Here is a 17,159-nt window from a genome sequence, read left to right on the forward strand (position 1 = left end):
ACATCACAGCCCAGTAGGCCGGCCCGTTATCAGCAAGGAGCTTCAAGCACATGTGTTTGAAGCTCTTTAGTATCAGTGAAGTTTGAGGAAAATAGGACAACCCGTCGTGTATGATCTCTTTTTTATTATTAAAAAACCCATGTGCCTTCATCGCTGGATAAGAATACTACAACTGAACATTATTCGCGATGTCACAGTAGGCCCCTATACAATAATATGGTATCGATATAAAGGTAAGAGAATTCATCATAATATAGGGAGTTCTAGCATAATAGAATAGCACTTGAATTTATACCTCTGTCAGAATTGTGAAATGTGTTACTTTAGATGGAAAAGAAATTATTTGAATTGAATTGAATTGAACTGACCACATCATCGATCGATATTCCCTATGTATTACCGACCGGTTTTTGTTTTTTTGTTTTTTGTTTGTTTGTTGTTGTTGTTGTTTTGTTTGTTTGTTGGTTTTTTGGTTTTTTGTTTTTTTTTGGGGGGGTCCACTTCTGGAGTTTGGATATTACTCACATGGTCAACCTGCATCTAAACACATCTCTGTCAAATTTAGGACCTAAATGATCAGTATATAGACTGATCATTACAGCTCTCGTCAGTTTTGTTATCGCTCTTGTGTTATAATTGTTGCAAATGGCAATGAACTGGGAAAAGTACAGTGTTTCTTCCGTCCAAATTATCTGCAGTATAGGCCTATATGACAATGATTAATATTATAATCCTTATCACGAAGTTGTTATAATGGCAGGTGATATTCTACAAAAGGTTAATGCTGGAATTGCTTCTCTGCAATCTTTATTGGCAAAGAGTAAAACAATATCTATGTACATATAATTGCACAGACCTGATCAAGTCAGAAATCAAAGTTACAGAATTAGCACACGCACACTGAAAGAGGCGGCTCGAAGATGTCATCACCTAACATTTTTCTCCTCATTGTGTACACATTATCAAAATAAATGACAACAAGACTGTACAGTATCTCAATGCTAATGATACATCTCATACTTATCGATTTCATGTTAAATGAAAGGAGATTTCAAAGTGAAGATTCGGGAGCAGTTCAATCGAACTTACTCAGATTTAGACATCCGGATTCAACGAAACCTCTATCACCCTTCTCTTTGTCTCATGGATACTGTTTAGTATAGTATAGTGTCAAACATAAATACAAAGCAGCGAGTGCGTACTACAGTATACTAAGTACTCCCCGACATAATCACATCAGCCCAAGTTTTATTTAACTGTAACTGGGACGACGATTGCTAAATAGAGATTTTCCTCTGGATGAGTAATGAAAAAAGAAGATAACAGAAAGAATACACAACCACCTTGAATTCTTTTGAGGATGGAGTCAGTTGAAAGTAGAGTGATGTGTCTGTGCGGTTTCGATCGGACCAGCGGACAAAAGACACACGTATAATACCTGTATGTCAAGGGAGTTTCAATTTGCTATTAAAACAGATTATCTTTTCCATGACAAGGCTTTTACTAGCGACATTCTATAATTATTCTGGGTTTAGAATAGGGCTTGTTCTGAGATGATGTAACAAGTGCTTTGAAATCTGTGGATATAACATGTTTTCTGATTCCTCATTTTCTGTGTTCACGGGTTAAACACACACACGCATGTGTCGGGGTCGAGTCTCTCTCGGTCCATATACCTTCCCAATCACTGATGTGAATTATTTGTATCAAATGTATACCATAATCTTGCTTTTTAATCTTCCTACAATGTCTATATCCATTGAACAAAAAAGAATGCTCTTATGCTCCCCCCCCTCTCTCTCTCTCTCTCTCTCTGTTGAAAACAATCAACCTGCGACAAGGAGAAATCAGTTGGTGGAGTACAAGGATGGAACCTTTGCTATTTGTGGGTGTTGTGATTTCCCCCCCCCCCCGATTTGTTCCCTGATTTCCCCCATTTTTATTCCAATTTTTTACGAGCCTATAGTGCTGCTATTATACTACTACTACTACTACTACTACTACTACTACTACTACTACTACTTTTATTATACTACTACTACTACTACTACTACTACTACTACTATTACTACTACTACTTCTACTAATACTACTATTAATTCTAGTGCATGTATTAGCTTCAACATTATTATGCCATCTCGGGTTCCATAAAGGATGTTGCACCTCCAAACCTGTCTATAAACATGGCTGTCCTCATGCAGTTCATTAATACTATCAAGGCCTGTGTCCTTTGGTAGACACTGATGAAAGTGGCCCTATATACTTCTTTCTCTTTTTGCAATTCCCCGAGCCTATAAAGTGTGCGTGTGGGGGGGGGGGGGGAGGGGGGATGGTGGTGGTATATGATGTAGTATGAACATTACATTTTTACTGATGGACGTATTCCGCGCGTATTGCATACATTTTGCCCCTCCGTGACGTTCTTTTCACGCATTGTAACGGGAGTCGAAAGTAGGGCCTATAGCAACTTAAGAGACAAAACAAGAAGTGTAGACCTACTTACTTATATCGATGAGATGACCGTAAGGAATAAGAATAGGAAAATCCAATTTGGTTGCAAATGCCATATTCAATATGAACGTGCATCAGTTGCAAGAACTGAAATTCCGCATACAGCCCATCGATGCGGATGGGATATCACCCTGTACAGTATATGCGATACTGGTTGAGGGGAGGATTCGGGTTTATAACATTCATAAGTGAGATAATGAGAAACCTCTTATGAAATATGAAAGAGCATATAATTTTAAGAAGGGTTGAACATTTATTTGATGAAAATTGGTTTTCAAATTGGTCGAGATATAAAAAAAGCGATAATAACAAAAGGCGACAGGCCATGCCCTTAATTATAGGATCTCTTTATTTCACCTTGTTTTTGGATATCTCAGTCATTATTTTCAAAACCGATTTTCATCAAATAAACTTTTGATTCCCCTTAGAATTGTATGCTCTTTGACATCTCATAGAGTGGTTTCTGAATATCTCGCAAAACATTAAAAGCTAAAATCCTCACCTTAACCAGAACTGTACAACAGTTTACAGTCCCTTTATTTTCAATAAAGTCACAAGTCAACGATATCTACGTATAGTATAATCTCCATGCTTGACTGTGATAGCATACTAGTATATTGAAATGATGCGCGCTTGGTCCCTGATGGACAAAGGGATATTGGGAAAGAAGCTTCCTGTGGAAAAGAATGTTTTATGGCACAACCAAAATATTATTTTCAAAAAGAATCCTCTGTTTTACAAAGAATGGTTTGAGAGTGGTCTTATCCGACTGGAAGACATCTTATTTGGAAGGAGATACAAAACGGTTGAAGAACTCTTATCATTATTGAACTTTTGAAAGAGTAGAAGAAGGGTAATTTTTGATTATTCGTAACTGCGACAGGCTTACTGATAATCTGATTGACATGAATATCTATTGACAGAAAGCAGATACCCCACATTTAGAAATTGGAAAAAGTGTGAAGAGATTATGTGATGTAACATCTAGGTATTTTTATAACCAATTGATTGAGCAAGATGGAGTATATACCCGGTGTTTTTGTTTTTTTTTTCTGGGAAAGTGTATCGGAAATGAAGATGATTAATTTTGGAATGGTTGTTTTGAACATAATTTGGTTAAAGTAAAATATAATAAGTTGAAAGAATTTTATTTTAAAGCGTTATATATTACCAGTAAAGATGAATTTGTTCAATACTAGTGGAGAATAGGTAATAATTCTATGTTTGATGTTTGTCAAATAGATGAGAATATAACAATCATGCTTTTATTACGTGTAAACTGAACAAAAGTTTTTGGAATTATCAAGTCTTGGTCAGTTCAGCAATAGTTTCATGTTTGTGTTAACATTAATATTGTACTTTTATTAAAGAGCAATGAAGAAGAAGAAGAAGTAAATTATTTCATGTTTTTAGCTTTATGGTGTATTCCTAAATTGATAGTATTACCTAATTATAAAGGTGCTGGTTAAAGAGAATATAGATTGAGATATATGTTTCTATCAGAATTACGGAAAAGACTTGAGGAAGTTGAGGTAAACAAATTACGTTGTGGCAGACCCGTTGATTAATCTTCCAAATGATTTATTTAATCATGTCTGATTTTCTCTCTAATTTATGCATGTAAATGAAAATTGTGATGTTATATTTGTTGTTTGAAATATGAATGAATGTTATTTGAAAGAAAAAAAAATAGCCCAGAGAAGATCTGGCATGCCGAACTGGTGGATACCTTATAAATATCTCCTTAGCACACAATACTCAGTATTGTTTTGCATTTAGGTTACCAATTTCCGACACTCCTGTAATTTTATGCTTGTTGAAAAGTAATACTCTGCCCATCATTTCATTAGTAATTATTATAATATTCAGCCCATCGTTACGATGAATTTTAGGATTCCACATTTCGATGTATAATTTCATAATAATGACAATCACGTTTATCGCCAGTGTCTATGCTTTTGGTCATGTGTGAGGTATAAAGCGAAGAGGGGACCCTCTCCACTAAAGCTGCCAATCATCACTCAGATGAAAAAACACAATAAATCGGTGACAAACACACGGCTCCGGATCAGCAACTTCATTTTTTATTTAAGCGTTTGGCACAATGTGCCTATCGTTTGCTATAAGGTACTGACCTTGGGCGAGAGCCACGAGGGGTTGGTATCAATTGTCTTTTTTTTTTTTTTTTTTTTTTGTCCTTGTGTGAGTACCGCCCACAGAATGCGCTTTGTTTGGAACGGCGTCTGTCATTTCGGTAGGAGGGGGGAATGCGGGACAGGGGGAATCCCCAGCTGGGGAATCCCCAGTCACAGGCCGATCGATCGATGGTGTGTCTACGGGGGGACGGCAGCAGAGACTACGACTTTGTGTCAAGAGGTTTGAGCGCCGATTACGTTGTGTACCACCAGTAGGATCTTTGGTACCAGTGTCCTTTCATGCCTGCATCGTGTATCAACAGCACATTTACAGAGGGAAATCAGACGATACGTGCCAGCCTGACCTTTTTCTGTTCCGGCCGAATATATGTACAAGTTCACTGAACCTCAAGTATGTCGTAAGCCAGCTAAATTGTGAATTGTGAGACCAGTCCGAAAAGTGCAAAGTTTTGCTTTAGCTGTCTGCACATGTACGTAGCGTACGGTACGTACTGTACGCTTGGATCTGCGTTGCTAAATTGTTGATTGGCGACTTATTCGTTGCCGAATGGCTATCTTAGATTCTGTATATTTTGTGTAATTTCTTCTGAATTGCTGACTATCCCCGCTGCACTATACCACCTGGTCCGGCAGTGTATTGATCCAGATCCAGACTATCTATAACAATTCCCTGACATTCGAGTCTCTTTATGTATCTACACTGTAATTGCCATGAAAATTGAGATTGATATCATGGAATGATTGGGGCAGAACAAATTGATAGTAAATGAGATAGACACAGCCTTACTGATACTGTGCTCACAGGAGATGAGAGCTGTCATAGAGTCCAGGATGGGACACAGAGTAAATTACTAGTACGGCTGTATTTGATTATTCATCTGTCGAGCGACGCATTGTCGGCATACCCCTTACTTAATTGTCCCAACTCATGTTAGCCAATCATTGAATTTGTGTTTAACAGCAATGTGTGAGGGTATACATTTGTATTTATAAGCACCATCTACTATCACCAAGTTTTAATGATAACACCATGTTAGCCTTTTGTTAATCTTATTGTCCTTTTGACTGTTCATTGATAGGTGACACATATAAAAAAATGGCATCATTAGAGAATGGTGAAGAAACCCGTCGCATCTCGGTGACAGTGTGTGGATCTCAGAGAGAGGACTGCGTCAGTGGGTTCATTGAATTTTTGCGAAAGAGCTATCCTCAGATCATCGCAAATGTGAAGTATGAGGAGATTCCCTACAACTCCATCGACTCCTTCAGGTTCAGTGGCCCTGTAGATGTCATCATCTTGGTTCATTCCATCTATAACAGAAGAATGGCAATTACTGATGTCCCAGATTCACTCTTCAACAAGTTTTTACCCATGGCAAAACGACTTGTAGGTGAGCTTGATGGCAAAATGGATCAAAATCCTCAATCTTTAGACATATCATCATAATACTATAGGTCTAAAGACTGAGGATGTCTTTGCCATTTGGGTAGTTGCTCTCTTTTGCAAGAGTTCATATTCCGTTAGATATTTTTTTACGAAGGCATTTGTCGGGAAACTTTATTGTGGGCATACACAATTTGGTTCTACATGTACAAGCATTAAATTTGAGTTGGGTTCTTTCAGAGAAATCAAATGTCCTTGGCTTTTAAATACATTTGTGTCTACAATGTGAGAAAAAGGGAATATAGTGCATGATGGATTTGCTGACATTTAGAAGTGTGCTACAAGTGGGTTATTTGTTTTCATCTATTGAACCACAGTGTGAGCTCACATTGCAATGCGTTGGAGAAAGTGCTTGACATCAGCACACATATTTTCTAAAGCAGGATGAAATGTATAGGAATGGTTTACATGTCAAGTCCGATATTTGTGTTACATGTACTGACTACTGTAGTCATTACCAGTACATATGTAGGCCCTACATATATAGGCCTATACAGCATATATTTTATGGCAATGCACATAGTGTTTCACACATTGTGGTGAGTGGATATAACATGCTCAATAACTATATAACAGAGAAATAAAAAAAAAAAATTGTAAGACATCTATCCCTTATCAAAAATCAAAGTTGATAATTTTTTGCTCTAGATTTCAAACATACATTGTATTTATGTTATGGGAGGCAATAGTTTTGCATGCTGTTTATTTTGCAGATATAAAGCTATAAGAAATTTATCACCATAAAGTCTCTGATGTAAAATATTTACTACATATGGTGTGCTTCACCTTGTTCAACTATTGCAATAGAATTAATTTGCTTTCAACAGCTGTCTAATCTGTGATGACAAGATGCAAATGTTTGCAATGAGGAGACTTAATGCCATCCTTTGCTCTATCATTTTTGACAACATACAGGGGCCTTGAAAGAAATATCAAGAACTTAAATTTTATCATGAATTTCCACATCATATTTTTTTTTTCTGTTGTGGTCAGTTGTGCTCTTGGTATGACTTGTGCATCAAGTATAGTAACTTTACAGCTACAATATGCGACAATGGCAAAAAATGATTTTATACCAGTATGCAAAAGTATAAGCCTGCCATTACAGGATGAAAGTTATTCAGAGATTTCTGTCACAAAACGGAAAATTGTGGGGGGGGGGGGGGGGGAAGCAGACCATCGTCCCAGGCTACCTTAAAGATTTCACAAACTTACTGATAATTTTTTTTTCTTCACTTGTTGCTTGTTATACTATAGGCTGGATCTCTAATGCATTGAGTTAAAGTCTTAGTCATCATTAACAAATTAAATCAATTCCATCACATTCCTCTCCTGTGTGCAGGACATGAGAAACTTGCCATTTTAGTGCACGACATGTCCTATCCCATTGATCGCAAGGAGATGGACCAGCGAATGTGCAGCTTTCAGGACCAACAGCCATTGGCGTTTCAGTGCTCGGACCTTGTTATCACCTGTGGGAAGCTTGATGGCAAGCAGCCGATACAGATTGATGATGAGGAGATGGTGAGAATGAAGATGTTCCTGGAACACACCCAGAGCCTTCCGCCTCCATCACCCAGCAAGCGCACAAATATTTTGTTTTATCTTGTGTTAGCTGTTGGGGCTTTGGTCATATTTCTTTGGTCAAAGAAAGGAGGAGTGCTGAGTGATTTTGTCCCTCCAGTGCAGGATGCTGACTCTGGCCTTGACACTGAGCTTTGAATTCTTCTAAGATTGATAACACTATTCTCATGAACCATAGAACTTTGCAGTGGCAGATCCAGAGGGAGGTGCACCGGGCACGCGCCCCCTCTTTATTTGTTGTTAGAACAAAAGAAAAAAAATGGGGGCGCTTGCGCCCCCATTTAATTTTGTAATGGCGCCTCCCCTTTACGGAATTCTGGATCCGCCCCTACTTAGTGTACATTTTTTTTTCTGCTGCAATCTAGCAAACCAAATTTTATGTTGTACCCAGAATTCAAATATGAGAGAAACTTTGTTTTTTGATAGAATTCATAACTGTTTGAAATATTTTAGGACAACTTTTGGGAGATATTAATGTTGATTTGGATGACCAGCTGTGCAACATGTTTCAAATGTGAATACTGTCTCTCCTGTTCTCACACCTTCACTCATCATAATTATACTGTACTACCTCTGTCTCTTACATCATTTCGACCCTTACCACCATTGTGATACCTCTTATTGCTACTCGCTATTCATATTTACAGAGCTACAGCATTCACACAGTAGACCACAAACCTACCATTAAGAACTAAGCTATGTTGATATCCCACAATACCCTTTCAAGTGTGCACAGGGAGTCCAGATGTTAGAATTGAAATGTGTGTTTTTGCAAAATTATTTTACTTCAGCACACCACTCATTCATTTTGTCAACAAAAGAAATCTGGCAGTCTCAAGTTTCAGTACACAAGCAAACAGGCAGGAGGCAGTGGATGAACATCTAGTAAGCTTGGGTTTGTCTATTTCTTCGGTTTTTGTGGGTTTTTTTTTCTCCTTACTGAGACAACTGTGGTTAGCAGCTGTCATCTGATGTTCCCACAACAACCAGGTGACATACAGACTTTGTGCTCAACAGGTATAGTTTACTGTATACGCTGGTGATAAGAGGCAGATAGATAACAGTGCCATATGGCACATCATGATTTGGGCAGTTTTAGTAACAAGACGACCGTGACTGCCATGGATGGGAACATAGAGAATGACCCACCTGAAGGGTTTGAAATGGTATGAAGGGAGGTTTTAAGTCTCTAGACAAAGCCAAGGGATGCGAGGCCCCCTGAAACTAGCCTTATTTTTAAACCTTGAGGTTAGAACATTCTGTTTGTTCCCTACAACAAAAGTAATCACCTGTTACATCATGTAGGAGAGTAAAGTACTTTGAATGTATCACATACTTTCAGCTTGAACCTTTCATGGAACCATTTCTTCAGCATCACCACCAAGCCTATAGCACACTACATAAGCACAGTTCTATGAAGGCTCAGTGTCTTTACCCTCATGCATTAGATGTGTACAGAACTTCTGTGTGTTTGCTTTAAAATTAGGCACTGCTTCTCTCGTGTGTTTTTCTTGAACATTTTCTTCCATGTCTAATAAGTATCTGCTCATGGGAGAACATCTCAAGTGTTTGGCTTTCATGTAATCAGATTGTATTATATGTACCCTTGTTTTCATAATATATGCTCTCTAGCTCTTTATCAGTATTTGAAACAGCAAGTGAAGTACACTGTGCTCCGTGGCAGTTGTTACCTACCTGGTTTCTCTACGGCTGGAGCATGTGATACAGTGTAGTGCAACGTTTGAAAATGTTTGTCATGATAAAAACTGTTTCCTAAAGCTGGACTGATCTGTTGCCTTCCACTGCATTTAGTTAATATAAACTCTTCTTCAGGTTAAGTCCTATTTAAGTTATTACCCCAGAGATTTCTTCATGTTGTTTTCCCAGTTTCTCTTCATGTTGTTTTCCCAGTTTTGGTTCATTTGTTGTTTTTGTGTTTATTTCTATGCCTCTTTAATGAGCTTCAATTTTTTAATTGTGTTTTTGTTTTTTGGTCTCTGTCTCAACACATTTTTCTCTGATCTTTTTTCCTTAAGGGGCCCTCATTCTACAAGTGTTGTCTTTTCAGTGGGTCCCTCCACATGTTGCATATTGTTTACTTCATTTTATCACTTCAGTATTCAATACACTATATAATTACTATAAGGTTTCACTATTGTTATATACAATTAATGTACTCTGTTCATTTCACATTGCCTTGTTTGCCTTATTCTGTGTTACCAAAGAAAGTGAAATTTGGTTTTTGTGTGTGTGTGTGAAAAATGAAAATCAATTTAAATTGAATTGAAATGAATGTAATAAAGATTGGTTTTTAAAATTCACAGAATTTTCATCATAATTGATTGTGTGACAGATACAGGAATGTTCTTCATTCAAAATGGCAAGACTTACTGCCATACTGTATGTTACTTCTGCACCATGGTACAGTATAGCTAATTATGCATGATAAACTTGCAATTTCTTTTGTACTTCTTCATGTTAAAACTGAGGAAAACCATTGTATGATAAAGTATGAAGTTTCCCTGTTATACTTTGTCATCAAGATAAACATAACTGGTATTCAAAACTGCATTCAAAAGCCATCATTGTGAGTCCATATTTCTTTTTGAAGTCATGTAGCAATGTAAAGCCAACACATAGTTCTCAGAAAGACCCAAAATTAATCTTCTACCATTTGGAATTTGCTTGCAATATATTGGAGTCTGTACCAAGAAACTTACCTGGCTGACATGATATGCTGGGTTTATGATCTGCTTTGGAATATACTGAGATTAAAAATATGAAATACTAAAGGTTGGTGTATCTGACTTTTATTCCTGAAGCACCCTTCTGTTTAGAAGTGGGCATGTGCAGAATGCTATTGTATAGAATGTGATGATTGATCGTATCATGCCCCAGAGCAGTACATGCAGCTAACTACAAACGTAGCTGCATGTTACTCACTATCGCGTGATGGATACTGTTATGGCCCAATATATTGTTTTCACTGTAATCAAGTATAAAACATCACACAGCGACCATGATTGTGTATACTCTTTACTTCGAGCATACCCTTCAGGGTAATATTTGACATTTTTGTCAACTAAAATCATATTTATAGTGTTATTTCACACATTTCTTATGCATTCCTCTCCATTTTAGAGCAAAAGTTGACAGTTTCTGCCATCATATGGAAACTTTATGTGGGGTTGTCAAAGTGCTTGTGTAATGTAGAAATCTTGATAATGATTTTCTCTACCCATTTCAACTACTCATCACATTCATACTCTTCTCCACCACAGGTGCAATCACACATTTAAAGTACAAATGTACATTGTACCCTCAAATGAACTTGTCATACCTCTCTCCCAATGAACCATTTCTGGTTTGCTACTTCCAACCAATCCAATCAGTGACGCACATCCACTAGTATGTCTTGAGCTACATTATGGAGAAGTCAAAGCTTATTGTTTCAGGTACCACCCACTGATCTTTATAGGACATATGTGTATCTGGATATCTCGTACTTGTGCCAATTGCTTTGAAGCCACTGTGCCACCATTTTTCCAGGCACACTGCCATTACATTTGCGTGCAGAGCACACATCATCACATGATCTTGGTGACAATCTCTGCTGGAAAATGAAAATGTGCCTGGTAAGATGGCAATGCAGCAGCTTCACTTGTTTGTACAGCATGAATGAGCCAATGAGATATCTAGATACTGCCTTTAGAGATCAGTGGTACCATGGACTTTGCATGTGATTTTCAGCAACTTCGGGGCATGCCATTTTCAAAACTTGTCCATGTGGATGTGACATCATGTACAAATAAAGCCTACACACAAACCATGTATGGGTACTGAAATTCATTGGTTATTGAAGCATGATGAGGGATTGAAAGGAATTTGATCAATTTACTTTTTACAGGCACAAAGTTTCTCAATCACTGTAAATGAAAGTAGGTCTATAAATTATGCTTTGCTCTATCAGCACATGGTTTATAAAACAATTGTCTCGTTTCTGTCACTGTTACGTACCCATGCACCACATTTGAAACTTCAATATAGCTCAGCTCATGTTAAGTCAGGTGTTCTGCCTAAGTTAACATGCACAGAAAATAGGGATAGTCATAATTGCCTTGCTAAAAGAAATCCATATACAGTCTGTAGTTGGTACATGTACCATGTTGTATGTGAGCTCAGTATAACAGGGTTTTCCTGAACTGGAAAATGCTGGGAAGAGCTGTTACATGAGTGCCTGAATAGTGATGCACCTGAACTTGACATATGAAAAGTACTGTAATTACAACATCAATACCAACAAAACATCAGTTTTTGGTATAAGTGTATTTATTTTCATTGAAAATAGTGCAACACTTATCAGGTATGCAAAGAATGCACAATACAAGTATTAATGATGTTAAAACTCATTAATTTATCATGTAAACCTGAGAAAGATTCAAAGTGCATAAAATGCTGAGCTAAAAAGGTGTATTGCATTGTACACAAATCTGCTTGGATTCAGAGAGGGAAAGGTGAGAGTCAAGATCTTTTGATTGTGAGTTGGATCTGAATGATTCCAGTTACCATGGCAAAGTAAAGAGGCTTGGAGTGGGAGTAATTGCTCATGACCCAGGAATAACTGGGTTTAGGTATCATTTGTGTGGTCTCCCTTATTCACTCTGAATTATATTTCACTCACACAGACAAATCCTCCACACAACAATGAGATTTTACTTCACATGATAAATACCGAATTCCTTGTTTGTGATCATATACAGTACCATGCATTTTTCCTTCACATGTTAAAAAATACTTTACAGTTTTCTTTACAGCCAGTTGAATCTGTTCACTACATATATGTGGCATTGTTTTGAAGGCATTCTACAAGAACATACTGTAGACAACCCTGTCTAGTAAGTCTGTTCAAGTTCTACTCTATCACTGATTTGAATAAATACTTCTCTGACATGAGGTCACTGCTACAATGCTGCATTCATAGCATGCAAACTAACACATCCATATGGCTCCTGTCCCACCATAGTTCTCAACAAAGATAATATTGCCACGTACACAACTGCTTCATCATGTTCAACCACCTATGATGAAGTGGGTATCATGGTCTAGGGAAATATTAACCACTCAATGCATGGACAACATACTACACTCTACCAGGGAGGTGAGAGGAAAAGGAGTGGGCACTGGATTAGTGTCTTTTGAACCATCCTCGGAGCCGCACTCCCCAAGAGACCACTCCACTAACTAGATTACTGCCGCTTGGCCGCACAGTGCACATGCGCAATCCTTGTCAACAGGCTGGTGGGTCTCACCCCTCCCTGGCCAGAACCTGGATTACTCTACGTGGTACTGGATGGGTGGTGTATACTGGTGCATAACTGGTGCATTACCCATTGCTGTGCCTGCAAACAACACTGGTGCATTGTGATATGCAGTGAACTGGTTGCATGGTCACATTTTGAATTTTGCAGCTAGTATTCAAGGTATTATAATTTATGTGCATTTACATGTCCATGTACTATAAGATTTCTTGGGAACAAATGTACTTTGCATGCTATTATGGTGAAATAACTTTTACATGAAATGGAAACAAATTAACACAGACTTAAAAACATTTAATAATAATGATTAGCAGCACCAATAATAATATACTGATTGAAAGAATGTGAAGGAAACATGAACAGCTGAGTAGTGGAACACAGGCCCTAATAATGTCTGATGATAATAATAATTTTAATACCAAGCTAGCACAGAAAATACTAACCACAACAGCAACAACCATCATAAAAATACCCATTCAGCTTTCAAATAAGAATAAAACAAAAACAGAGAGACAGACAAAAAAAAAGCGCCATGGTGAATATCTTATCAGGCATACAGTGATACAGGACATGTGAGATAGTTCAGCTCTCACTGAACTCTCACATGTTTTCACCATACACCAGGCAAGGAGGCAAGTTATTTCACCAAGATTAGGTCCTATAGTAGTCTCCATCATGACCACTCTGTTGTAGATTCGAGCCCTCCTGCCTCAATATATCCCCAGCATACAACAAAAAAAAAACATTCAAATAGTGTTTTCATCCCCTGGAGAACTAAAATTGCTCACAAAAATATGTTAGTGGGACCAGAAAAAACATGTCTTGGCGGATGTACGCAAGTTTCCCAAAAAATATGACAAGAGAACCAACACGAGCGAACAATGAAGTGATACATCAGACTAAAGAAAAACCCCAACATCTGCTGATCTACAGGTGAATTTCGTCAGCACTAGTCAGGATTTACACTTGACATTGCGTCGTAATTTGATTAAAACAAGAACAAAACAATGGCTATTGTTAAACAGTTACATTGTCAAAACTCAACTTCTTCTTGGCCGATTTTCAAAATTTTTGTATCTATCGAGAGCTGAATTCTTAGACTAGCAGGTCCCAAGAGCATATGCCGTGTGAGCCTGCATAAAGAATGTAAAACCCTCATACACGTCCTTGTGAACACACACAAGTCAACTGGCCTGTCCATACTCCTAACGATAGAGGGCCAAATCACCACGCCCCGAGGATCGAACATCAAACAGCAGTGATAACGATCAGACTGACCTCGTTACGTAAGAGGTCGTTTACTTGTTCGTTGGGGCACTGATCCCTTGTAATCCTGTGTTGAGTGATAGGGAAAACCCTCAGGGCAGAGTGCCCACTCCTTTTTGTCTCACCTCCCTGACTCTACCTAGTTAATCAATACTATCAAGATAATATAATCCACGTCATGTAAAAGCACTGATGTTCAGCAAATTAGAAGGGCTATGATAAACTTTACATTGCTTGAGAATGGTTTTACATCCTCCCCTGAGAATCATCTTTGTAGTAGAGGATGCCCAAATTCATTCCAAATGAATTGTGATTCCCCTTTACAGCACAAAACAAACAAAGAAACAAAAAACAAAAAACACCCTCACATCGCAAGTTACATGTACCATCATACAGGAAACAGCATGTTCTACAATGCATAATCTCTTGCATATTAAGTTAAAATTATAAGACGGTGTGGCTGCAAAATCACACTATCAACACAATATTTGACAAAGAAGAAGCATTTTATACAGTACTTGGGGTTACTTGAAGAGATATGCAAAATTATGCAAAATCATCAAGTTACTAGAGTGCTCTGCAATCATAACAAACACAGTTGTGATAAAATTTTTGTTACAACAAAGTGAAAATCAAGGTACCAAAATTATCATCTCTATCTCTTTACATGCTTTCAATATAACGAAAGAAAACTGCCGGTCCCAAAGACTTTGTTACAATGGTAGTCATCTGTACTTTCATGTCAGTAAATGATGCATTAAGTCTCTTACATAGCTATATGAAGAATATCTTCATATATATTAACCACATAGATATATGGATAAACATTATAAGATATACAATACATGGATAAATGGTAAACCTTGCTTTGGTTGACATTGCATAAAGTCAACACAATGAAAAAAAAAAATGTTACTTCTTACAAAATTCACGAAATAAAATACAATGCATGGATAAATTTACGGTAAGCCTTGCTTTCATATGTGCTGCCTGGTTGTTTATTACTAACAGTTCCAATGCTTGCAGTCGAACTAGAATGTGGAGGAAATCCCCAAATTTGTCATATTCTTTAATTAACAGCTCTACCAATACCAGCAAGAATGATGATAAGTGATTGAGTACCAATGTGTCATGTCATAGCCATTCATCGTCATGGAAACTGGTTCTAAATAACCTCACCTGGCCTGATCTGTAAACACTATTGTTTCTCACCATGCTCACACCTGGTTCCAACCCAGGCTATAACAAAAGACTGTGACATCATCACTTCAGTCCTCTATGTTGATATGATAGCAACTCTTGCTGGAATGGCAATTGTCATGGTAACAACAAGAATCCAGCTTCCTGATTGGCTGTTGCTATGGGAAGTTGCCATTCCAGCAAGAGTTGTCATCGTAACATCTTTCATGAAATGGGGCCCAGGAGAGAGTTAATGGTTGAAGTGGCACCAGATAAATGTGGTTAAGCTTTTGTTCTTTTTGCTTTCAAGCCGACGAAGCCTGGAAGTTGTACCAGAAAAGTGCTGCTTTTGCTCGTTAGGTGATGAAACCTGGAAGTGGCACCTGAAAATTACAATGAAGGCATTGTTTTTCTTTTTTTTTTTTTTTACTTGTCAGTGTAATGAAACCGATCACGTTAATACCTTAGATCTGTCGTCTTTATGACATCATACATAGATGACGGAAGTTTGAAGTTGATACATGTACTTCAAAGGACTTCTTGACTTAACCTCTGCACAAGATTTAAGGAGAAATAAAGAAGAACAAAGAAGAAGAGGAAGAAGAAAAAAGAATCAGTACAGATACAGAAGGTGATCCCAGATAATACATCACCTTATTATCACACATTCAGATGACTATACATGTACTAAGAATGGCACACAATGCAACTCTTGATGTTTCTTCTCTTCATGTGTCTCATTAAGTCTTGTTAATCAGTTAGGATCACACCATACCTTTTGTATTATCACATATATTATGTAAATGCTAACTATCGAAAATAAATTGAAATTGAAACTGATAACATTATCCAACATGATTTCACTACAAGTGATTAAAATGGACACAGCTTCACAGACACATCACAACATCGAAGAAGCTGCTGTGGCTCATAAGACGACAGACTCTTAACCGTCTGGTCCCTGGTTCAAGTCCTCTGACAAGGTACTACATATTCCTTGCCTAGTCCTCTGGAGGGGACTTTAAGCCATCTGTCTCGTGGAAGCTTGCTCTGAAACAATTAAGTGCTTTCTATTTAAATGGCCATGTAAAGTACCTACAAACATACACACACATTACAACAATAAAACAACTGGGAGAGTAAGACAAGAGTGCAAAGTAATGATTAGCAGTGGCATATTCAGACATATTGGTTTTTAACCAACAGATATACTTTCTATGAGGAAAACATTTATAGAATGACCTTCCATGATAAAAACTTTCTCTATTACATACATTACCCACATGCACAAACACACACACACACACACACACACACACATTACTTTTGAATGAAAGCTTTCCTGGAAAAAAAGGAGAATATCACTGTCTTCTGTAATGTTAGTTGATCACTTGATTTGATTAGTCTTTATAAATCTCATGATATATACATGTACATTCTCCCGTATCTTTTTCTTCACTTAAAATATCAAGGATCAGGGCTAAACTTTGGTACTCAAGAATTTCCCTGAACATGGATACCTTGCAAAATCCAGAGAGCATTTTGGTTATGTGCATGATTTCATATACTCCACTCATATCATTGCACACATACAATGGAAGTGCTCTATTATACAAACACAAAGGCCCAAATTCACAAAGATGGTTTAAACCTGCTTTAAACCTAGACCATGGTACAAATTTAGACCATGGGCTAATATAA

At 37.5% G+C, this 17,159-nt stretch overlaps 1 protein-coding gene across 2 annotated transcripts; it reads left to right on the top strand.

Moving 5' to 3' along the window:
- The first annotated feature begins 4,942 nt into the window (after positions 1–4,942).
- Positions 4,943–10,431, top strand: LOC139708382 (uncharacterized). 2 transcript variants are annotated; one of them, XM_071620333.1, is made up of 3 exons: positions 4,943–5,058; positions 5,747–6,058; positions 7,454–10,431. In XM_071620333.1, exons 2-3 carry the CDS (start codon positions 5,764–5,766, stop codon positions 7,831–7,833), a joined length of 675 nt encoding a protein of 224 aa, XP_071476434.1. In that variant the 5' UTR covers positions 4,943–5,058; positions 5,747–5,763; the 3' UTR covers positions 7,834–10,431. The 2 variants fall into 2 exon arrangements, with proteins under 2 accessions (XP_071476434.1, XP_071476435.1); XM_071620334.1 differs by lacking the exon at positions 4,943–5,058 and having other exon boundaries at positions 5,695–6,058.
- Positions 10,432–17,159: the final 6,728 nt, after the last annotated feature.

This window comes from Diadema antillarum, unplaced genomic scaffold, assembly GCF_040938485.1.
Source record: "Diadema antillarum isolate AM-2024a unplaced genomic scaffold, OU_Dant_1.0 seq00001330_RagTag, whole genome shotgun sequence".
NCBI lineage: Eukaryota > Metazoa > Echinodermata > Echinoidea > Diadematoida > Diadematidae > Diadema > Diadema antillarum.

Excerpts from the sequence above, each read along its gene's own strand:
- LOC139708382 (XM_071620333.1), top strand. The coding sequence starts at position 5,764 with ATGGCATCATTAGAGAATGGTGAAGAAACCCGTCGCATCTCGGTGACA. Across the intron at positions 6,059-7,453 it reads CATGGCAAAACGACTTGTAG|GACATGAGAAACTTGCCATT; the intron begins GTGAGCTTGATG and ends TCCTGTGTGCAG.